The following is a 25,903-nucleotide window of genomic DNA, read 5'->3' on the forward strand; positions in this document are numbered from 1 at the left end:
CAGTGACATGATTTCCTATTTTGAAAACATTCATTTTACAAACACAACACAAAAAATTAGACCTAATTATAAAAATTATAAAATCTTAGTTGCTAGAAGCTAAAGATTAGGCGTCCCAAAAAAGGGCATTGGTAGATAATGGGTTAATTCGGAAAAAGTAACAGAGATAATTCATTGTTCATCATAACGCACAGCTCTCGTGCTCATTAAAGTATGAACAAAGCCTTGTACTCTATGTAACTTAAAGCTAGTTACTAGCTACTTAAGATAGATAGATAGATAGATAGATAGATAGATAGATAGATAGATAGATAGATAGATAGATAGATAGATAGATAGATAGATAGATAGATAAAGCTCTGGCAAAAATTAAGAGACCACTGCAAAATGTTCAGTTTGTCTGATTTTTCTCTTTATAGGTATATTTTTGAGTAAATGTAAATTGCTCATTTATTCTATAAACTTCTGACAACATGTTTCCGAATTTCCAAGTGATAAATTTTGTATTTTTTTTCTAAAAAGGAGAAATGGTCAAAATGAAAAAAAAAATCCCAGTGCTTTCAGACCTCAAATAATGCAAAGAAAACAAGTTCATAATCATTTAGAAATAACAATACTAATGCTTTAACTCAGGAAGAGTTCAGGAATCAATATTTGGGGGAATAACCATGATTTTTAATCACAGCTTTCATGCGTCTTGGCATGCTTTCCACCAGTCTTTCACACTGCTTCTGGGTCAAAAATGTTAGCAGTTCTTCTTTGTTTGATGGCTTGTGACTATCCATCATCCTATTGATTACATTCCAGAGGTTTTCAATGGGGGTTTGATGTGGTGGTCTCTTAATTTTTGCCAGAGCTGTATATATAGAAAGAATAGATATATAGATAATGATATATGATAGAAGGAATGATAGGTAGATAGATAGATAGATAGATAGATAGATAGATAGATAGATAATGATAGATTATAGATAAAAAGAATGATAGATGATAGATAGATAGATAGATAGATAGATTATAGATAGATAGATAATAGATAGAGATAGATAGATGATAGATAGATAGATAATAAATAGAGAGATAGATAATAGATAATAAATAGAGAGATAGATAGATGATAGATAGATAGATACGACGCTGTGTCATGTGTCATAATGTTTTCTACAGATGTCTGTTTTTGACACAAGTGGATCAAACTTGTTCATTCAGACCAATGGATCCATAAAAAAATGGACAGGAGATGGGTTTCATCCTTGTGTCTTCCAAGGACAATGAGTTTTTCTTCCAGTTTTTGAGCTCATTCAGACTCAGAGTCGGATCAAAATTGGAAATGTAAGTCCATGGGTCTGTGAAAAATCAGACTGCACCCTTTTTTATTTCTCCAAGTACGAGAAAAAACGATAACATTCGGACCACACAAAAAAATTGGACGTCTGAATGAGGCTTTATGGGTAATGACAGCATAGAATTGAATAAAAAAACAGAAGCCACACTAATTGGCACATCACAAAAAACTGGATAACGACAGGATCAAGAGCACTGATGAAAAAACATCTTTTTTTTCCTCATATGCAAAACTAGGATGAATGAATGATGCCTCAATCTGCAATTTCCACTTTACAAGTTACTAGTTGCCCTATAAAACGCATCTCTCATTAAATTTTTTGTTATATTTTTCATCTATGGTGGCCAGGGAATTCAGTTGCTTATTACAAAGAAGTTTGTGGAAAAAGAGCCAGAGCAAATAGCAAGCTTCCTATATAATGGGGCAGGACTCAGCAAGGCTGCCATAGGGGAATACCTTGGACAAAGGTCAGTATATGATAAATCCTAAAAGCATGAACTCCGAATTTACCAGTCACCTTCCCCTGTGTCTGTCTCACAAGCAGCAGTCTGTTATCTGTATAGCTTCCCCACACCGCACAATCGGATAAATCATATTTTAATCAGCATTATATTGCAGTAACAAAACATTCCTTGGGAACATTTCCCTAATGACGACGCTGCTAATTATCTCTTAATTGCCATTAGATTTGATAATGAATTACAAGAGTAAAAGCAACCAGAAGCGACAGCACACGTGACGATTAGCATAAAGGCCACTAGTGATCGACGCTCCTGCTTTGATTCCCCAATTAAAAACATACCTGTTCGTTACATGTACTTTCTTCAGGCCCCCCATAGAAGCCAATAGGTTAAAAAAAAGTCCCCCAAAAAATGGACAGTTCAGTAAACACACAGGTATGAGTTTTCTACCATTTTCGGATGAGCATATCAAGAATCGTCTGATTTTCATCCAGTAAACTATGATGATTTTCATCCCTTTTGTCATCTGCTTTCCACGTGTCCGTTTTTAATATCACTGTGCAATTCCTGTGGCATCCATATTTATGCAACCAGTTTCCTATGTTAATAATGGCAATGTATCTGTAAAGATCAGATGATCCATACAGGATCTGATTTTGTCGCGCACCCATAGACTTGAATGGGTGAGTCTCTCCAAAATATGTAATAGAATAGTGCATGCTGCGGGTGTCCATGTGAAAAAACATCCGATTAGTCCTATTCAATAACATTTGTCAATGTGCTGTCTGTGTGCTGATTGCAACTCGGACAGCACACGTTGGTATAAACAAGGACAGTATGAGGACATAGTAACATAGTAACATAGTTAGCAAGGCCGAAAAAAGACATTTCTCCATCCAGTTGAGCCTATATTCCATCAGAATAAATCCCCAGATCTACGTCCTTCTAAAGAGCCTAATCACTGTCAGATACAATATTGTTACGCTCCAGGAATACATCCAGACCTCTCTTGAACCCCTCGACTGAGTTCGCCATCACGACCTCCTCAGGCAAGGAATTCCAGATTCTCACTGCCCTAACAGTAAAGAATCCTCTTCTATGTTGGTGGAAAAACCTTCTCTCCTCCAGACGCAGAGAATGCCTCCTTGTGACCGTCACCTTCCTTGGTATAAACAGATACTCGGAGAGATATTTGTATTGTCCCCTTATATGCATGGTTATTAGATCGCCCCTCAGTCGTTTTTTTTTCTAGACTAAATGATCCTAATTTTGCTAATCTCTCTAGGTATTGTAGTTCCCCCATCCCCTTTATTAATTTTGTTGCCCTCCTTTGTACTTGCTCTAGTTCCATTATATCATTTCTGAGCATCGGTGCCCAAAACTGTACACAGTACTCCATGTGCGGTCTAACCAGGGATTTGCACAGAGGCAGTATAATGTTCTCATCATGTGTATCCAGACCTCTTTTAATGCATCCCATGATCCTGTTTGCCTTGTTTGCCACTGCCTGGCACTGGCTGCTCCAGGTAAGTTTATCATTAATTAGGATCCCCAAGTCCTTCTCCATGTCAGAATTACCCAGTGGTTTCCCAAACTGTGCTGTTTGTGTGCACCATAGACAGTACACGGAGCGCACACGCACCAATGTGTCAGTTCAAAGAGTCAATTTTCCACATGGACGGACCAATGATCACATGGAAAAAAAATTGTGGCACGCGCTATTTTGATTCACGAGTGCGTGTAAATGGCAGACAGCACCTGCACGTGTCTGCTATGCGGAAGCGCACACCGGCTCACAGAGCCTGTCGTATCGGCAATCATGTCCGTGATTGACGCAAGTGTTATTATGGCTGTCTGAACCCAGCCCGTTACATTAGTCTAAGTGCTAAATAAAGTCACATTCACTTTGAACTTTTGGGCTATGTTCACACAAACGTATTTTTGGTCCGAGTGTTGTCCTTGGAAAAAAACTGACAGCACTTGGACAAATGTCAGTCAGTAGGGCTGTTCAGGCGACCATTTTTTACATAAACCAAATGTCCACTAAAAAAAAATCAAAGCGTGCACTATGCTCTTCCATTTGTGGGATGATACTCGCCTATTCAAGTCTATGGATGCGCCCAAAAAATTGGATTCCATATTGATTAACCATATAGAATCCGATTTTTACAGACACATTGCAAATCTGTAACATAGGAAACTATTTAGTCTTGTAAACTACTGTATATTCTCTGCTGGGGTATAAAAATGGAATACGTACGGATGACAATACAGATGAAGAAAAGGCTGTTTTTTCTGGATGAAAATTTGACACTTATTTTATACCCGTGGTCTCTGTCGTTATGAAAAGCAAAACCAATAGACTTCCAATAGATTGCATAATCGTACGTCACAAGATCACCCTGGGGCTAAAAGAAGCTGCTAAATGATAAATTCAGCTGGGGTGAATGTGTACTAGTAAAATATGAATGGGTCATCAACTTATTTTGTTTTTCCATTGTGTCTTCCCTGTGCTGTTATTTTCCTCTCTTGGCCCAATCCCATTTCCTTCCTTTTCCTTTCCTTTCTGTTTTGTTCTTTCTCTCCAGGGAGTCGCTGAATATTCAGGTTCTGAAGGCTTTCGTAAAATGCCACAACTTCAACCAACTCAATCTAGTAGATGCTCTGAGGTAGGAACGTTATTGTATAGCATCAATAACCACGGGTTGGCTTCTTTCTACATAGTACATTGAATTAAAGGGGTAGAGCGATTCAAGTCAATTGCATGTTCCAGACAATAATATCCAGTAAGTTTTTACAATAGGTTCCTATGGTTACAGATGCCAAAGTGTCTGAATTAGTTTGTTTAACTTCTTAACTTATGAAATGCGTTAAATGCATTGCCAAAACATGAAAGGTACAATGCCTAACATAATCCAATAGGAATATATTCACTGCGTCAATGATTTCATAAAGGTTTTGCTCTCTTTAGGAGCGCACTGCTGCTTTTGGGTTCCTGCTTGAAGGGTGACGGTGCACTCCTAAATAATTGTAATCTCCTATCATTTTTGCACCACTGGCCTGAACTATGTGCTCTCTGATGTTGCTTGAGGAGCACATGGACCCAGTGATCTGTCCAACTTCAGAGCTTACAAGCTCTATAGCAAAAAGTTTGGAAGTGTGTGTGAAACCAGCCACTTCTTTGTAGATTTGTAGTTGGTAGTGGTGGCCGGTAAGCTAGTCAATGAGTACTAAACTACAGAATTAAAAATCCTTTTGTTCTTGAGAACATAACTGATTTTTAATAACAGATAAATTGCAAAGTTGTTTGTTTTTACTACTGATGAGCAGACGTGCTCATATAAGGTGTTATCCGAGCATGATCGTTTGCTAGCCAAGTGTCTTCGGCATGCTCGAATAATATGCTTGAGTCCCCCGCGGCTGCATGTCTTGCGGCTGTTCGACAACCGCAACACATGTAGGGATAGCCTAACAAACAGATAATCCCTGGATGTGTAGCGGCTGTCGAAGTTACTCATTTGATAGAGAATTTCGATATGAGACATTTATGGCATAAATCAGGCACATCCAGGTCTCCGCCTCTTTTGGGTGCTAAATAAGGGAGCAGGGGGATTCTCAGACTGCATGTCTCAAATGGGAATATTCTTTAAAAAAAATCTAAACTTTTTTAATTATCCTCCAAGCATTGCAAATTCTGTATTTTAGTAGTAAACTTCCTTATTTTCCTTCCTTCTCCCCCAAACACTATGCGGCAGTGCCGTTTTGATCTTCAGTCTCTTTAGAAACTGATTTCAAGTGCTGCTCAGCAATATCATACACTATATTTATTCAGTCAGAGTATAGAAAGTTTCCCTTTTTGAGTACAGGTGTAGGGAGCAGAGAGGGGCAGATGTATAATTGATGCCACCTGTGCAGCTGCACAGGGGCCCAAGCGGTAAGGGGGCCTATTTCTGCCTCTGTTCACCATTGAGTGAAGTATATTACAAAAATTAATAACTTTAATTTGTTTGGAGGACAACGAAAAAATAAGGGTTTTGGAACTTTGTAAGTGGTGCAATCTGCTAACGTAACCCTCGGGCCTGAGAGTGTTGTGCACCACTACCACAACCAAAAATAGCAACTAAATCTTCATGATCTGTGTTCTTCCAGACATTTTCTTGGTACTTTTCGATTACCAGGAGAAGCACAAAAGATTGACCGAATAATGGAGTCCTTCTCAGCTCATTACTGCCAGTGTAACCCAATCACCTTCAAATCCACAGGTAACCATGGCCAGTGTAACTGATTATTGTAATTGTTATCAATAATTACTAATTTCACACCGCTGTCTTGTTCTAGGAAATGTTGAATTTTTTTAATATAGCCATTGACACCCTGAGACATTATGACCACAACTAATCAAAGCTTTTTCCAAAACATTACAGCGTTAAAGCTTTGAAAAGTCCAAAATTTAGGAGCCAAAATATTGAGACTCTCCATGCATGTGTTGTGACTGTAATACAGGCGACACATGCAGCTGCGGCGCCGATCAGCTGATCAGCCGGTGCGATCCAGGAAGCCGAGTTCCCTCTGCAGCTTATTCGGTAAGCGTTATAGCTTGCCGAGTAAGAGGGAACCGGAACAAATTCACTCAACCGTACTCCCTACACCAGACATCTCACTTCAGTCTGTGACCGGAGTGATATTTCTGTCATGGTGCATGGAGGCGCTCTCCGCTCAACAGATGCTCCAGATTCATGAACAGGCATGCACCCCATCATGAATCAGATGCATCTGACTCCATAACGCCCCGGGATCAACGGTGTTCTTGATGAAACGGCCTAAAAATGTTTAAGATTTTTTTTTTGGCAACAAGCAGTTTAACTGATCAATGTCAAGTATGGGTTACCAACCCAAGCAACTCATGGTAAACATAGTTACCATGATTTGTGTTGTCACCCCAACACAGAACCATCTACTTTTGAGAAGGTTGCTCATCTGGCCTGGGTTGCTACGAATTTGCTGGGATTACTTCCGAAAAATCTGAACAATTAGCAGATATGGGTATACAGTTGCATACATTGGGGGTTTACATTTAGAATGTGTGTACAGAAATTTTCCCAGTTTATAAATCAAGACTGTGTGAACAGAGCCCTATTGCTGAAAAAGTTAAAACCCTTTGAAAGGGAACTTAATCTGCTGCCCTAACCATGGACAACCTGGAGTAGCAACAGGCTCCCTCATTACAGTGAAAAACCTGTTGATCAAGCTGTGTCGCCCAACGGAGACTTTTCCTTGTACCCGGCTCTTCTTACCGTATGTTTTTTCTGATTGTTGCTGCATTTTAGAGTTAAACATAGCTAGCAGTAATAAGGTAGCCTGTCGGGATTTCTTGCCGCCTGTGGTTACGGCAACGTGAATCTGCTAACAGATTGCTGTTAACTACAAAATTCCAGGTCAATGTATTTGGGGTGGCTTATCTCATAATGCATATTACTTGAATCTTTATCATCAATATCAGAGTCAGTCTCACAGTCGGACTCGCTCTGGTTTTATACCGTTACGTGCGCTTCTAGCTAATTACAGAATCTCAAATACTGATTCATCGTGGAAACTTTAGACTGGAGCTGGAAATGGGATATTTGCTCTACCACCCACTGATATTCCCTTTCATTTAACCACCGGTTTCCGTGCTTGCAGAGAAGCCCACTGAGTATAAGCCATCAATACTTCATCTAGCGCTGCCGATGGGTTTTCGACTTCTGTTTTACCATATTTTTATGTAGTGATGTAATGGAATATTTTATTCTACAGTTTACGATTTAAGATGTCATTTCTCTATGTCTTGTCCTGATGGACATTTGGTGGTCTTGCCGGTTTTGTTTTTATATATATACTAGCTGTACTACCCGGCTTCGCCCGGGTTAATGACTGCTGTTAGCAAAATAGAATGTGTTAACAAAAATTTATTCTGCACACAAAAACCACAAAACAAATAGATAGAAATGTAATTATTAAAAGGCAAAAACTAAGCAAATAGAAGCATTTCACAACATATATTAGCTTTGTTATACTGAGAATGTCTTTGTTGCCTATATTAACCAATCAGAGCTCAGGTTAATTAACTGTAGCAAAATAGAAGCTGAGCTGTGATTGGTTGCTATTGGCAGCCTGATAAATCCCCAGCCAACAGGAAGCCCTCCCCCCTGGCAGTATATATTAGCTCACACATACACATAATAGACAGGTCATGTGACTGACAGCTGCCGTATTTCCTATATGGTACATTTGTTGCTCTTGTAGTTTGCTTATTAATCAGATTTTTATTTTTGAAGGACAATACCAGACTTGTGTGTGTTTTAGGGCGAGTTTTATGTGTCAAGTTGTGTGTGTTGAGTTGCGTGTGGCGACATGCATGTAGCGACTTTTGTGAGATGAGTTTTGTGTGGCGACATGCGTGTAGCAACATTTTGTGTGTTGAGTTGCATGTGACAGGTTAGTGTAGCAAGTTGTGTGCAGCAAGATTTGTGCATGGCGAGTTTTGCGCGTGGCGAGTTTTATGTGTGGTGCATTTTGAGTATGTGCAAGTTTTGTGTGAGGCAACTTTTGCATGTGGTGCAACTTTTGTACATGTGGCAATTTTTCTGTGTGTGCAAGTTTTGCATGAGGTGAGTTTTCCATGAGGTGAGTTTTGCACGTGTGGCGAGTTTTGCGTGAGCCTAGTTTTGCATATGGCGAGTTTTGCATGTAGCGAGTTTTGAGTGGTGACTTTTGTGTTTCGACTTTTATGTGGCGAGGTTGGTGTGTGTGTGTGGTGAAATGTGTGCTGAGGGTGGTATATGTGTTCAAGCACGTGGTAGTGTGTGGCGCATTTTGTGTTTGTGTTCATATCCCCGTGTGTGGTGAGTATCCCATGTCGGGGCCCCACCTTAGCAACTGTACGGTATATACTCTTTGTCGCCATCGCTCTCATTCTTTAAGTCCTCATTGTTCACATCTGGCAGCTGTCAATTTTCCTCCAACACTTTTCCCTTCACTTTTTCCCCATTATGTAGATAGGAGCAAAATTGTTTGGTGAATTGGAACGCGCGGGGTTAAAATTTCACCTCACAACATAGCCTATGACGCTCTCGGGGTCCAGACGTGTGACTGTGCAAAATTTTGTGGCTGTAGCTGCGACGGTACAGATGCCAATCCCGGACATACACACATACATACATACACACATTCAGCTTTATATATTAGATATACCTGTATGTAATCTCCTGTATATAGTATATACCTGTGTGTCATCTCACCTATATATAGTATATATCTGTGTGTCATCTCCTGTATATAGTATATACCTGTATGTCATCTCCTCCTATACATAGCATATACCTGTGTCATCTCCTCCTGTATATACTATATACCTGTAGGTAATCTGCTCCTGTATATAGTATATACCTGTGTGTCATCTCCTCCTGTATATAGTATATACCTGTATGTCATCTCCTCCTGTATGTAGTATGTACCTGTATGTCATCTCCTCCTCTATATAGTATATACCTGTGTGTCATCTCTCCTGTATATAGTATATATCTGTGTGTCATCTCCTCCTGTATATAGTATATACCTGTGTGTCATCTCCCCTGTAAATAGTATATACCTGTGTGTCATCTCCTGTATATAGTATATAGCTGTATGCCATCTCCTCCTGTATTAGCCCTCGTTCACACGTTATTTGGTCAGTATTTTTACCTCAGTATTTGTAAGCTAAAATGGCAGCCTGATAAATCCCCAGCCAACAGTAAGCCCACCCCCTGGCAGTATATATTAGCTCACACATACACATAATAGACTGGTCATGTGACTGACAGCTGCCGGATTCCTATATGGTACATTTGTTGCTCTTGTAGTTTGTCTGCTTATTAATCAGATTTTTATTTTTGAAGGATACCAGACTTGTGTGTGTTTTAGGGCGAGTTTCGTGTGTCAAGTTGTGTGTGTTGAGTTGCGTGTGGCGACATGCATGTAGGGACTTTTGTGAGATGAGTTTTGTGTGGCGACATGCGTGTAGCAACTTTTTGTGTGTCGAGTTGCATGTGACAGGTTAGTGTAGCAAGTTGTGTGCAGCAAGTTTTGCGCATGGCGAGTTTTGCGCATGGCGAGTTTTATGTGTGGTGCCTTTTGAGTATGTGCAAGTTTTGTGTGAGGCAACTTTTGCATGTGTTGCAACTTTTGTGCATGTGGCAATTTTTCTGCGTGTGGCAATTTTTCTGCGTGTGCAAGTTTTGCGTGTGGCGAGTTTTGCACGTGTGGCGAGTTTTGCATGTGGAGAGTTTTGCGCGTGGCGAGTTTTGAGCGGCGACTTTTGTGTTTCTACTTTTATGTGGCGAGGTTGGTGTATGTGTGGTGAAATGTGCACTGAGGGTGGTATATGTGTTCGAGCACGTGGTAGTGTGTGGCGCATTTTGTGTGTGTGTTCATATCCCCGTGGTGGTGTGATTATCCCATGTTGGGGCCCCACCTTAGCAACTGTACAGTATATACTCTTTGGTGCCATCGCTGTCATTCTTTAAGTCCCCCTTGTTCACATCTGGCAGCTGTTAATTTGCCTCCAACACTTTTCCTTTCATTTTTTCCCCATTATGTAGATAGGGGCAAAATTGTTTGGTGACTTGGAAAGCGCGGGGTTAAAATTTCACCTCACAATATAGCTTTGACGCTCTCAGGGTCCAGACGTGTGACTGTGCAAAATTTTGTGCCTGTAGCTGCGACGCCTCCAACACTTTTCCTTTCACTTTTTCCCCATTATGTAGATAGGGGCAAAATTGTTTGGTGAATTGGAAAGCGCGGGGTTAAAATTTCACCTCACAACATAGCCTATGACGCTCTCGGGGTCCAGACGTGTGACTGTGCAAAATTTTGTGGCTGTAGCTGCTACGGTTCAGATGCCAATCCCGGACATACATACATACATACATACATACACACACACACACATTCAGCTTTATATATTAGATTTGCATACACAGCATATATTGTGTACACCACTATATCATAGGACTTCTTGAGTTTGTGGTCTGCTGGGTTGATGTTCTCAACTTCCTGTTTGAGTGAGATGAAGTGGTCTCTGTGGAAACAGTAATAAAAATGCAAAATGTTTCATGTCTTTTGGTCCCCTTAGACCTTAAATACTGTAACATGCAAAATGTGTTGTCTGTGATCACACAATCGCTGGAATGATATTTATTGTAGCAGCGAAGGTTTAGACTTTTTATGCACCAGTATATTTAGTAAAATTTCCGATATTAAAAAGTCCTCTTAATTTCTTCCATCTTTTTTTATGTTTTCATTCATTCAGACAGCTGCTATATCGTCTCCTTCTCACTGATCATCTTAAACACATCTTTACACAACCCAAGTGTAAAGGAGAAGCCTGATCTGCAGCATTTCATTTCCTTACATCGGGGTGTACACCCAGGTGGAGATCTGCCCACAGAACTGCTGACCGTGAGTAATCCTAAATATCATGCTGAATATATTGAAAAGAAGTTGTCCATTACTTAGAATGAGCTGCCATCTTCAAAATTCCATGCAATCTGATATCAGAACATGGTTCCTCTGGCCCACTAGGCCAAATTGTTTGGAGAGTCCACCCTCCATTTACTGTGCACAGACACTGTTAATTGTAATATACATTATTTTTATCATTATACAGCTAAGATTCTTTATCAATAATCTTTTTCTGATACATTAATCATAGTGTTTCTAGGTTGTCTTCTGCTGGAGATTTGGCCTCCAGATTCTTCCATAACAGTTGCTGTCGGGAAAGAGAAGGGTCATGCATGTTGAGTTGCACTGCCTGATCCTTTTGTTTTCCTAGGAGATAAGAGGTGTCTAGCAGTGTTTTACTTCACTTTCCTTATTCAGAACACAGCTTGGATTTGTGATGAAAAACAGTTATTAGCTGATGGGCACCCATTAAGACTCACGGCCACCAAAAGGACTTCTGGTTCTCTCATGGGTTGATGTGAAGCTGGTGCTTCCAGTAAGTTATTTTATTGGGCTACTGGAATAAATCAATAACTATTTTTTTCTCACTAAGGTATACAGTACGTCAGTAGTACTAGGGCCTAAATATGATTTGAATATGGCTTAGTAAAGAAGAAGGGGGTAGCCAACGGCAAAAAATATATATAGTATAACATCTGAGAAAATAGTAACAACTCATATATTACCTAGATCCGATTTCCCAGTAATAATTAATTTTTGCACTAATGTTGGATTAAAGACAGTTATCATAAGAAGCACAAGAACAAAAAACGAGGAAATAAATCCAAAAAAAGATAACTATATGTCTTTTAGAGTAAAAAATTGCTTTATTGAAGTGCAAATATCAGAAGGCAATGGTGACAACATAGTCGCCCAACAAATATCATAAAAACAAGTAGCACACAGAGACACTAGGACAAAGCAGCAAGTGACCCAAAAAATATATATAATATTTGGGAACTATAAGTATAGCTATCAACATAAGGGTAAAACATTTCTAAACCAATGGGGTTAAGAGGCCAAATGTAGCAGTGGCATCCGACAGGACTTTTGGTAGTCATTTTACTCTAAAAGACATATAGTTATCTTTTTTTGGATTTATTTCCTCGTTTTTTGTTATATGGCTTAGTAAGCATAAAGCCAGCACCCAACATTTTAGTTAATATCAGCTATTTTTACACGATCCCAGAAAGGTTTTAGGAAACTCTACAGAAAATGATTGACTGCACTTTGCCATCAGTTTCATTAGGCCGGGGTCACACTTGCGAGTGTGATGCAAGAAACTCATACGAGTCTCTCGCATCAATATTCGGCACAGCCGCCGGCACTCGGGACCGGAGTGTGCGGCTGCATAGAAATACATCTCTCCCAAGTTTCCCCTACATGGGAATCGATTTCAGCGCTCTATAAGCCAAAGAATTGACCATTGAAATTTACCAGGACGGATCCTTCTCTCTCCCAACTTTATCTCTCAATTTTCAATTTACCGTACTCTTTTACATCCTGCGAGGCTAGGCAATAATACACCTTCTATGGTTCCTCTGTTAAATAAAGCGCTAGAACCTCCACCCACTGTTCAGGAGGAGAATTTCTCCTGTTCTGCCACCCTTTCAAAAACAGTCAGGAACATGTCAACGTCATCACCTGGGGTCATCTTTTGTAAAGCTCTCCTTACCGTCTTCCTCACATGTGAGTCTTCACCTGGATTTGTGAGGGAGGCGTTTACCCTGCCACAGATCGCCTCAGCTAGAAGTTCCATCTGTTGCTGTTGCTGCTGCTGTCATAGCTGTTGCTGCTGGAGATTAGCCTGCACCAGTAGCTTTATCCACTCCTCCATGCTGTTGGCTTTCGCTCCTGAAGTCTCTTTCACCCGTCACATGCTGTATCTCTGCGGCAGTCACACTGCCCCTCGGTACTTGTGCACGGATTCTCCACCAATTGTAGGGTTTCTACTTGCTTAGTTGCAGTTGAGGTAGGCACAGAAAGCGGTTTCATTAAAATGTCCAGGCTGGTTTATTAAGACTATGCAAAACGCTCAGAAAACCAAACAAAAAAAACAGCCGCACAAAGTAGTTCTTTACAGGATTGTGGGTTCGCCCGCTCCGGTTAGTGTTCAGTTCTTAAGGCCTGAGCACCAACCCAACACACAGGAGATAGACACATCTCCAGACCCAGACACTTATTGAGAAAACTGGTCTCCATTTTATGTGCCATACCACACCCCTGGGGTGGGATATGTGAGCATTCAGTCCCAAACATCTCTTTGACTGCTTGTAAAACCTGGCCCTGATATGCCCTATTAACTGTCTCAGCACTGTACATGATGGAGTTTGCTTTACTGAGCTTACATCACAGAAGCTACCAACTTCGATGATCTCCCCTCAAGGACTTATCGGGCGGCCATCTTAAACACCTTATGAGTAAACTTTAGTTAAGTTCAAGTTGGCGTCATCAGAAAGTTTTCACTTGGGCTAGGTTTACAGTTATATTCTATCATCCGATAGAGAATCTGTCTGATTATTCAAATCACAGTCTGATCAGAGTTTGATCAGAGTGTAATCATAGTGTGAACTGATTCTCTTTGATGAGGAGAAGATGGAAAGAAAATGTCTCCATCTTCTCCATTCTTTCTGTCTGCAAAAATCGGATTGTACTCAGATGTCAATCAAGTGCAGTCCAATGTTTTAATTGGAATCTTTGACTTGCTTGGACGAGTGCGATCCGAATAATGGACAAACGCAAGTAACTTTGGTCAAGTGCGACCCGTTGTTTTTGTCGGATCGCATTCAGACTAAAAATACGGTAATCTGCACAAGCTCTTGAAGAGTGCACTTCTATCTGTGTGAGTTGCTATCTAATAACACCCACTTGGACTTAAAGGGGTTGTCCACTACTAGGACAACCCCTTCTTGATCTAAATGTTTGGCCCAATAAAATAAAAAAGCTTACACTCTCCTCCCGTGGCAGCACCATTCCAGCGGTGTCAGCACTCGCCATCCGGGGGCTCTCATGCGGTTGTTATAACACGTGAGCCCAGCACCCAAGCAGTCCTGGCGTCACTGTCCCTGCCTTCTGTTGAATTAAACATGAAGAGAAAGTGAGTCTTGCAGATGATTGGCAACAGTGGGAGGTGAGTATAAGCTTTGTATTTTATCGGGGCAAGCATGGTGTATGACAAAGAGTTATCCAAGTAAAAGACAACTTCTTTAACTAAAGTTAACATATTAGGTGCCAAGTGCTTTCATTGCTAATATCTCCACAGTGGAAAAATGAAAAAAATGAAAAAAAAAATGCTTTACTACACCTTGCAGCCACTATTTAATTCTTTATGCAGTTCAAAATGAAACATTTGGTGAAAAGTCCTTTTTAAGGCTTAGTTCAAATCATAGGGCCCAATGATTTCATGCATTTTGGTTCATACACTGAAAGTATACCATAAACGCAATGTGAACTGAGCTTTACAAACAGAGTGGCTTCAGCCCAAAGTCCTGTATCATGTACCCAGCATCTGCAAATGTTGGCATATGGAAGTTTTTGCAGTTATTGTTGCACACATATTTTGTGTTTCACATCCATGCTCGCTCGTTCCTGGCAGGACATGTACGAGAGTCTGAAAAAGGAGCCATTTCAGCTTCCAGAGGATGAAGATGCCTGGGAACTCACACTTGCCTTCCAAAAACCACAAAGAGAAGGATGGCTTCTCAAAATGGGTATGTATTTTTTTCAACAAAAGTTGAGCCTTCTTGGTGCATCCAACTGGTGTAAACAGGTCTTCTATGTTTGTAAAGACAAAGTTTGATCCATGAGCAACTTTGCAAAATATTTTGTGGTTGGATGGTAAACCTCTTGTTTAAATCTGGAGGGTAAAACCATACATACAAAAATTTACGTAGGCAGGGGTGTAACTATTGTAAGTGCAGGGGTTGCAAGGGGCATTTAAAAGGTCCCTTTGTCCCATACGACAAGACTATTGCTATTAATGATCCATGTTAATTCGGACCATCTTGAAGATTTTTCATTGGGGTCCACAAGCTTTGAGTTTCGTCTCTGCACAGAGATCAACTAGATTTCACAACGGAGAGTTTGATACAATTATAACCAGTCTAGACAGCAGAATAAATCTTTTTCTTGACTACATTTATTAGTTAGCCAAAGAAGCGTACAGATATATCTCATGAACGAAAAGAAGAAAGTGGCAGCACTCACCGATCTTCTTAAAACAGGTAAATCTTTATTCCATTAAAATCTTCACGACTCAGGGGTGTGCATATAACAGAGTGTTAGGTCCAAACGATGCCCGTTTCGCGCCGATCTGGCACTTCTACCCGTTTTAAGAAGATCGGTGAGTGCTGCCACTTTCTTCTTTTCGTTCATGAAATAAATATGTGTGTACAAGTAAATCATACTGTGAGATGAAAGTAGATATAAAACCCATGCTGCCAAGTATCCAATATACGATAGAGAAACAGATGCGGCATGGTTGCGGTTTTATTTGTCAACGTGTTTCGAGGTGATCATACCTCTGCATCAGGACAAATCACAATGATCATATCCACTTTCATCCCCAAGTTTGCTTACTATCTGTATATACAAACCATGGATATATCAAAAACATGTGCAGACATATAGAGGTAGGGGTATAGTAAGATAACAGATCATGTAATCAAAGAATAATGAATCCCTCAAGAGGACATTGTAATATAAAGCATAATGGAAAATTAGATCTGTTTTGATTAAAGTGCATATACATTAGTATATATCGAAACATGAATATATATAAGGTTGAGACATGATCTGTGATGTAATAGATACTTATCCAAACCAACACTAAAAATGTGTTTCGCACATAGCTTTCTCAAGGGGATAAATTTATTAGTTGAAAATATATTTTGTTTCACTCTCTGGGGACAATTAGAAGAGTAGGACATTATCTGCTTCGCATAGATGTCAGTAAACGCTTTTTGTACAGCAGCTATTTTTGAAGCTATGGACCGAGACTTGTGAAGAAGTAACTATGTCAAGCTGTATGTGACTTAGTTCCCCTGTTGGTACGTAATTCTGCATTCCAGCAATACATATTGTCTCACTTCCCATTTCTTCATAAGAACGTAAATGTCCCCTTTTTCTAAAATTGCACACTGTTTTTACATCTCTGAATGTAGAATGTGTGTCACATCCCTATATTACTAACTTTTACATTAGCTGTATTCACTATTTTGTGCTTGTTGGTCAAATGCCTCCGAGAACAACGTAAAGGATCCCATTTTTGGGGGAAAAACAAAATTAGGAAATTTGCTTCAAAACCGAAACAAGGCACCGAAAAATCATGGGAAAATAAAAGAAATTACATAAAGGATGTGAACACCGAAACAGTCCATTTTTAAGGGATTATCCAACTTGTAGAATTTTGTAAAAATGGCTGTCGAAATTGTAAAATAAGAAAATCATCACTACGTCCTCTACATTCACACCCCCAAGCACTGACCCTTTTTTTTAAATAAGGGACGAATGGTATTATTTTTTACCACTGCTTTGTGACATATGTACATTACTGGTTAATTTATGTACTAGTTTTTTGTTTTGCAATGCAAATATAGAAACAAGTGATTTTTTAATATATTTTTTTACTGTTCCTATTTTATATTAAATAGCCTAACCTAGTGATGGGGAGTCTGGGACTTTTTGCTTTTCATTATTTTGCTATTTTTGTTGCTAATTTTTTATGTGTATTTTTTATACAATTTGTTCTCCAAGATAATATCAAAGATTTCTGGCAAAACATTTTTTTTTTTACTTTATTGATCAATTTTTTCCACTGTAACTTGGGAAGCATAGGAGCCCCAATAACAGGGGAAACAGCACACAATGGTAATATAAGTCAATGGCAGACATAATCTGGATCTGCTGAGAGACCCATCAGCTCTGCTCTGCTAGCAGAGACCTGGTGGTCATGGCATCGCCAGGACCTAGAGAGGCATCCGCACTGCTGATTCTTCTGTATACTGCATGATGCTCATTGAAAACTATGTAGCCGGCAAAATAGAAAACAGAAACCGTTTTAAACCACTTCTGTCTTCCCCCTAGTGTGCCCAGCTATGTCTGCCAGCCAGAGACCTGACCTACTCCTGCTAGATTGCAGGATTAAGGGCTTTAAGCCAGCCTTGCAAATTTGCAATAGCACAGGGTCAAAACCAAGGAATATGTTCCATAAATTTACATTACTTGGTCCTTTTCAGGTTAAAGATGACAATACAACATTTATCAAAAATTCACAGATGCTCAGAGAGGCATAAATGTTAATTTTTCACCAACCAATAGTTTGAAAACTTCACTTTGATAAGTTGGAATCTAATAAAAGTGAAGATTTAAAACTAATGGATGGTGAATTATTGTCATATCGGCCCCTCTGAGCATCTGCAATTTTTTTTTCATTCTTTAACAAGTGCTGAATTTTCCTGCAGCTCCTCCACAGGAGAACGGAAATATTACATGAAGCCTACTAAAATTAATTCACAAACCTGGTCCTCCAAGGATAGAGAGATCCTTTTTATGTAACCTACTTCTTTGCTCTAGCTTATCTATGGACTTTTTGTATACTTCAGTTTAGCTGAATTGAATCACTAAAAAAGCTAGAACTTTAGGGGTTCGGAAACATTTTTCTGACACATTCCATCATTTTAGACTTTTCAGTTTGCTTAACCAAGTGTAGTAGATCCGGGCATAATGCAATGTATGTGATAAAGACAAGCAACGAGGAAGTCTGTTTTACACAAGGAGAAGTGACGACCAAACATGATCTCACACATACTGTAAATGGAGGAAGTGAAATGTTGTTGCTTCATCCATGGGAAAGTAACAATAATCTTTCAAATGTACTCTCCACAATTATGTAAAAAAGTGCATTCATTGCAAAAAAAAGTTTTACGTATGCTAAAAAAAACAAATCCAGTACATGTCCAATGACCACAGATGGAAATCAAGGGAAAATTCACTAAAAGAGTTCACTACCAGATCAGAGATGTTACAAATATTAATAAAACTGTTTAATTGAGGCTTTTTCTACTTGTAGGTCAAGAAGACACATTTTTCAATACATGTTTCAATAAATGTCATACAAAAAGAAAATCCTACTGTAGAGGAGCCAGTCACCTCCCATAGAAAAGTTTTGCATGAGAGCCTCTTCCCACATGTGACATCCCATCCTGATGCTGATTAGTGCAGTGCAGATCGACTTGGAAAATATTGTATACCATATTTTTTGGACTATAGTATAATGCACCTTACTGTAAGACACAACAGGTTTAGATATAAAAACAATAGGTAAAATGTGTTTCCTACTAGTGATGATGAGCGAGTGTGCTCGTTACTCGAGATTTCCGAGCATGCTTGGGTGATCTCCGAGTATCTTGGGCGTGCTCGTAGATTATGTTTGTGTCCCCGCAGCTGCATGATTTGCGGCTGCTAGACAGCCTGAATACATGTGGGAATTCCCTAACAAACAGACAATCCCTGCATGTATTCAGATTGTCTAACAGCCGCAAATCATGCAGCTGCAGGAACACAGACATAATCTATGAGCATGTCCAAAATACTCGGAGAACACCCAAGCATGATCGGAAAACCCGAGTAACGAGCACACTCGCTCATCACTATTTCCTACTAGCTGAATTTTTTTTGTTGGAGTAAATATGTTTAGAGGTCAATATAAATATTTTTCATATTCTAAGTTATCACAGGGAGGTATCACTATAATTACGGCATCTCCTTTTAGTTTTTCTATCCCTCATGTACATACATACCCATCACTTCTGCACACACAGCAGATGCACACACAGCTCTTTCTGTTATCTAGTCGAAACCTGTCGGTCTTGCACCTCCTGGGATATCTATTGGTCTACCCAACATGTCTTCCTGTTAACAAATAAAGAATAAACGTGAAGTTTTACCTTTTCTTCTTCGCTGGAGATTTTTCTTCTTCTATTTCATCCTGCTTAGTAAGTCCCCTTTAAAGATTGCGCTATATAATGTTTTTTCAATATGACCACCATATGGGCTCAAATCAATTCATTTGCATTTAAAAAGGCAATTTTATGAGCGACCAGTAAGCATCTGAGAAGTAAATGTCCAATTTCCTCCTTATCATTGCTATGATCAGTTTGATAGCAGATCATATTGCTTGTTACAGGAGGCCGCGTGAAGACCTGGAAGAAAAGATGGTTCATTCTCAAGGACAACTGTCTATATTACTTTGAATATACAACGGTAAGTAAGAATGGCACACGGATGAAAGGCCAACAAGAGGCGTAAGTCGAAATAGAAACATTAACTTCCTCCTATGTTTGTGTCTTCCAGGATAAAGACCCGCTTGGAATAATTCCTCTGGAAAACCTATCTGTGGAATTAGCAGAAGACCCTAAGAAGCCGGTAACTATAATCAGTAAAGTCAGCAGAGACAATCTTTATTCTATTTCTCAGTAGCTTTCATGGAAAGGTGGAGGTGCCATTCCAAAAGTCAAAGTGACCTTGCCATTATGTTGCCCAAATTTGCTACCCAGAACAGATGTAATTAATGTTTCTTTCTTCTTCACCTTTTCTACCCATCGACCAAATTTTTCATCCCCTTGTTTGCTAAAATGTAATCCCAATGAAGGAGTCCTCAATGGGTTTTTTTCTACCACTAACTAAACAATTCTTGGCCCCCTCAAATAGTGGCCACATGATATATCTTTATGCTATATCCAGCTATTTCTCCCAAATTCCTCACAGACACGCACACATAAGGCTCAATTCATCAAGACCGGCCGGCGTTATTTATGAATCTGGAGCATCTGTTGATTGATAGCCACCCCCGTGTGCTACGCCAGATACTCAGGTACTGGAGTGAGATTCCATAGGGAACACCACAGCTCATCATGAATTAGAAGAGCTGTGGTATCACATCATGCCCCCACCCATCTTCAGTTATGCCCATTTTAACAGAGTTGGGAGAAACTGGAGTAAAAAATGTCGAAAGTTGAAAAATGAATGCTCAACTCCAAGTTGTACCTACATTTTGAGACTTTTCAAACCTTTTACTCTAGAATTCTGATTTGAAAGCTTTGATGAATTGAACTCATAGTTCTTGTGGTGGCTTATCTTGCATGGATTGGATGTTGTTATGCTAAATACTTCATTCTTCTCTCCCCGAGAATTCTTCTGCCTGGTGAAAGTTGGGAAGCTCCCATATATCTAAGTCACCCACTACTACCGTAACCCAATCGGTACAGGTCCCGGTTCTCAGCAAGTTATCACTTATCGTATGGATAGGTAATAACTGGTGTAACTGGACAACCTCTTTAAGTCTGTACAAGCTCACTCTTCATCTCATATGTAAAAGGCTCTGCAAAGAGTCCCCTATGGTGGTGGCTACAATAGCTCTGTTGCCTTCATCATATTTATGGTTAAGAAAGGGTGATTCATGGGACAAGGAAGGAACAGGCTCAATGATCCTGTATTTTTACTAATATGCATCATGTTTAGTTATTCTCCTGGCTATGTAATCCTGAAAAAAAAAACTTTAATGATCCGTGTGAGACATTTTACAAAATTTCATACAATCTTCTAACTGCTGTAAACCTAGTTCGAAATGTTAGAATATTGAGCAGTGTATGATGCCCCAAGTGGCCGGCTCAAAAATTACAAGGAAATGTAAAGAGTGATGTCAAGTTACTATATTATTAGATATTGCATTAAGATTTGTCCAATTTATGTCTTTAACTTAACTTAGCACTGCTTCGACCTTCACGCAAGAGGGCAAACTGTTAAGGCATGCAAGACCCAAGCAGACGGGAAAAAAGTGCAGGGAAATCACCAATCTTATCGATTGTCTGCAACAAGTCATGAAGAAAGGGAAAGTTGGGTGCAAAGTCTGAGGTCAGTCTTTACAGAATATGCAAAAAGAAATTAATTTGTTGTATGTCATGCATTATTAAGAGTCAGGGCTTTATGTACTAAGGTGGAATTGTACTATGTCATCTAGATATTCTTTAAGCATCCTTGATTACCGACACCCGTCACATTGCCGTCTGGTTAATTATGCCACGTTAGACCAAAATATCTACTTTCTTGCATATACATTATGTAATAGTTGAGCTATCATGGGCCATCTCACATGCCAAGTTATTCCCTTCAGTGTCAATTCATTTTAACTCTTCTTCGTTCTTGACCCACAGCCCTTTTCAAAAATGGACCGAAAACAGTCACTCAAAATGTAAAATTATGCATATATGCACTCTCTCAAAGCCTTTCTAGGTTTAAGTAGAGGCTAAAAGTGGAGATTAATTCAAAATGGGAATTCGGGGCTAAGATATTGATGACCTATTCTAAGGGCTCGTGCACAAGACTGCATTTTTGGTCACAAACTAAAACATTGGATCTTAATCGGACCAGTGTAATTCTATGGCGCTGTGCACATGTCTGATTCATTCCTCGGACCAAGTTGGTCAGAAGAAAAGAACTCGCAACATGCCAGAGGTGGATCGAATTATTGGATCATGCTCGGCCATGCAAGTCTGACTGCAATCCGATTTTCACCGACTGACAGAATAGAGAAAATGAAGACATTTTTTTCCATCTTCTCATCATCCGAGAAAATCAATCACACTATGATCACACTCCGATTCATCTCTGATCAGAGTCTGATTAGCATAGTTCCACCTGATTCTCTCTGATGAGAAAATATGGTGGTGTTACCCTAGTATTAATGTAAGTCAACAATATCAGATCGGTGGGGGTCCAACACTCCTAATAATCAGCTGACATTAGGTTCATAGTGCATAAAACTGGAACAGCACAGCTCAGAACACTATGAAATGGTACTGTAGCTCAGCTCTTACTAAAGTTAATGGAAGCTGAGCTACATTGTGACCCCCTACGGGAACAGTGATGATGATGTCTGTAAAGCACTGTGGAAATTAATTATGCTATATAAGCAAGTGAAATGAATAAATAAGGATAGGTTTTCTCCTTTAATGATGTGCCAGGTATTCAGGAACAGATGGCTCTTGGTATTGCGGATGGGGCTTGAGCCTTTACATTCATATTATTACAGGCCATCTGCACTTACAAGCTTCATCAATGTGATCTTCTGATTTGGATATATCATGAATTTTCACTACTTATAAATGGGTACAATCTTATCTTCTTTTAGATCCAGTATTTCTTGGGATCCTTTCTATGACACAGTCACCATCAAGAAAAAGATCTCAACAATCAAAAATGGTCACTGATGAAGACGAAACCAAACGTTGTACATAAACAAATATTATGTGATCCCACCAGACATTTCTCTCAAAGTACTGGATATATATTTGGACCTGCTCACCAACAATTTGAGGTCAATATTCCAGCTTTGTTTGACCATGTCATATCTAAACGTTGACATTTTGAATTGAAAACATCAGCATTCGGAGCTGAAAAGTACATTATTGTAAATTTTCTCTTGAAAGCTGAAACTCAAGGAAGACTATATGGAAGGTGATAATCCAGCATGGCTCTCTGGTCTCCAGAATCCCTTACGGCTTCCATAAACTCTGCTGTATGTTGTCAAGTTCTCTCACAAGTGTATACTTAAGCCATAATTAACATGGACAAAGTGATATGGACTGAAACAAGAGAACAGAAACATTAACAAGGCTGGACTATTAGTGGTGGAGGCGAGAGATGAGCGAAATGTAATAGAAATTGACTTCACTACGAATTTCTCAACATTTTGATTCTCACGAAAGCAGAAATAATTGGGATATGATTCACATGGATCCAGTCCCTGTTTTTTGGGATACCTGTGGGCTAAGATTTAAAATGAAAAAAAAAATTATACTCACTTTTCCTCATCTGTTTAACTTTCATGGCCGCACCTCTGTCCACTTCTGTGATCATTCACGCAGTCCTCTGATCTTCTGACCTTCTGTTCTTCTTTCTTTCCTTTGCATGATGAACTGAGGCTTGTGCTTTTTGACCTCATTGTGGTCATGAGGGCCAGCGATGTACATCATGACTTGTGTTACTCGTTTACGTGACGAAATTAGGACAATCTGATGTATGTGATTAACCTTGTGCAGTCACTTGTGGAGGTGACGCATATGATGTTGTGTATCACCCATCCAAGCGACTAAGTCAGGTTGGTCTGATGCCTGTGACTGACCTTTTGTGGTCACTTGGGGAGGTGACACATATCATGACTAGAGTTCAGCGAGTTTTTAAAAATTTGGTTACGATCACGATATTGTTTTTGCAATATTCGCCGAACACAACCAAATGTCATTGGAATCAATGGGAGTAGAAATGAACAAATATGTTCGGAACCGATCATCAAACATAAATTCGGCTCAAATAGTGTTGCAATATGGCACGAAAATGGCAACTTCATATTCAGCGACCGAATCCGAACATATTTGCTCAACTGTAATCATGACGTGCATCATCCATCCAAGTGACCAAGTCAGGACAATTTGACGCCTGTGATTGACCTTTTGTGGGCTCTATATTAACCCCCCATGTGACAGCTTGAGGCTAATCACAGGCCACTAATTGACCTCACGCACTGGAATGGAAGAAGAACAGAAGGCCTCATCCTGAGCTGGTGACAAGGGCAAGGTGAAAAGAGGTAAGGAAAGGTGTATTTAATTTTTTTAATGGCAATTGGGAAAGTTTTGTTTCTGACTAAATTTATTCAGGCTGAGTCTGCAGGCCAAATTCAAGCAAATCTTCCAAAGTTGAATTTTAGGACATTCATTCTTCTCTAGTAAAGGTCTATCAAAGGGGTTTCGATATCCTTTTATGCCTCATTCCAATTATTTAGAAAATGTATAAACGTGTAATAAATTACAAAAGAGTTGTTTGCGTTAAAAGGGGGATAGAGGAGCAGCTTTCATAGGGGTCATCCTTGAAATGTTCAGACAAGTAAAGACAGATTGCACTTGTCTGAGTACACAGGAAATGATGCTCGTGTACAGGAAATGTATGGAGGAACTTGCTCTACCTGTCCTGTGTGTAATACTTGACTGTACATGTACTAACACGATAAATTGCCCTGGGGATTGTTTTTGTAATTATGACTGTTTTCTTGTCATTTTGATCTAAGATGTTAAATATTTGATGCTAAAACATAAAAATAAAAAAACTTTTTTTGGGGGGGGAATTCCTTGATCAGCTATACCCTATGTGGCCAGAAGAGGTCGTCCAACACCACGATACTAAGCGGAAACATAATTACCGTGACTATCCTGCACTGCAATTATATCAGCATTGCTCATAAACTCTCCTGGCATATTTCACAGCTTAAAAAAAAAAATAAAGACAATTTAGCGGGATTACATGTCGGTGTCACTTCGATTTGCAAGGAACTGGAAACATGAGATTGTTGATGATATATAGGTTACCCATTAAAACGTGAATATTATGCTGAATATTACACTTTCATCATATTCCCTGGGTGAAAAATGATAGACCACCCCGAGAGCTGATGCACGGTTGCATGTGCTCCTCTCGGAGTGTTGCAGCTGGAGATGAGTGTTGTCCCCTCCGGCAATGATCCACTTTGAAAATATGATACATGTCTCTAACACGGAGTGTGCATACATTCAATGTCGGCTACAGATCTGTCCTCATTAAAACTGATGTATGCAAATGAGGCACCAAATATTTCTTCTTTGAAGTCCCCGCTAACAAGCAAGATAAAAGGGATGCAGTTTAACCCTTTCCCTACGAGGAGCTATTACTCGTATATGATTCCTGATGGCTGCATTTCCATCTCAGAAGCCCCAAGCTCCCATACAGAATCTGGGAAAGAGGGAGGATAGTGAAGGACCTTTCATCTAAATCCCTGGTCGCTCCAGTCCCTATCATGTCAGTTTCTACCTCCAGAGGAACATTACTGTCGGAATATAATTTGCAGAGGGGGATCTTTAAATATGGCTGCCCGCTGGGAATTTTCAAAGCAAATGCCTTATAATTAAGTCTAGGCTATTGGTTGGTATATTTAACCCACTTGTTCCAGAGTTGAGTGCAATGAAGTGGGGGGGGCATTTAACATCGGTAAGTGCAAGTGTGGGTGCACATATTGTGTCTTTATGTAAATGCATTTTCTTACAAAAGTATTTAATGGATGTCGGTGAGATGACGGAGCTGCGGTGCACGGTGTGATGTGTGTGGTCTATGGATCACTGGACGTGCAGCATCGAAGCATCAGGTTTAATTGGTGCTGAGGAGAGGAGGTTTCCATGGTAACAACACATCCCATCTCTGCAGTGCGCTACTATGGGGTAGGACACACCCCGGAGAGAGGGATGGGGAGAAGGAGAGAGGGGAGAAAAGGAGGAGAACATTGAAGGAGTGGTGGAGATCTCGAAAGTCCAAGACTGGCTGAAGGAAGGAAATGACTTAGATGGGCAATGCATTTCATAGATGTCGAAATGAGCAAAGTGGTGGCAGAGGTGGGGGATGATGATGAGAAATGTTTAATATGTGATAGAGAAACAAACAGCAGAGGAGAAAAAAAAGGGAGGGATACCAAGAAAAACTGATGGAGCGAAGGAGAACTTCA

The 25,903-nt window shown here is 39.7% G+C and overlaps 1 protein-coding gene across 5 annotated transcripts in view; it reads left to right on the forward strand.

The window, feature by feature from the left end:
* The window catches only part of CYTH4 (cytohesin 4), a 159,427-nt gene extending 134,738 nt beyond the window's left edge, over positions 1-24,689 (forward strand). For 4 of the 5 annotated variants that reach the window (XM_077277856.1, XM_077277857.1, XM_077277859.1 and 1 more), the window contains 9 exons: positions 1,694-1,812; positions 4,395-4,475; positions 5,956-6,068; positions 11,132-11,280; positions 14,918-15,032; positions 19,508-19,584; positions 19,675-19,746; positions 21,089-21,234; positions 22,511-24,689. In XM_077277856.1, the coding sequence (XP_077133971.1) occupies positions 1,694-1,812; positions 4,395-4,475; positions 5,956-6,068; positions 11,132-11,280; positions 14,918-15,032; positions 19,508-19,584; positions 19,675-19,746; positions 21,089-21,234; positions 22,511-22,589 (951 nt within the window). In that variant the 3' untranslated portion in view covers positions 22,590-24,689. The remainder of the gene's footprint in view (positions 1-1,693; positions 1,813-4,394; positions 4,476-5,955; positions 6,069-11,131; positions 11,281-14,917; positions 15,033-19,507; positions 19,585-19,674; positions 19,747-21,088; positions 21,235-22,510) is intronic. The other variant, XM_077277858.1, reaches the window with a different exon arrangement.
* The last annotated feature ends 1,214 nt before the right edge of the window (positions 24,690-25,903 follow it).

The sequence above is a fragment of the Ranitomeya variabilis genome, chromosome 8, assembly GCF_051348905.1.
Source record: "Ranitomeya variabilis isolate aRanVar5 chromosome 8, aRanVar5.hap1, whole genome shotgun sequence".
Lineage (NCBI taxonomy): Eukaryota > Metazoa > Chordata > Amphibia > Anura > Dendrobatidae > Ranitomeya > Ranitomeya variabilis.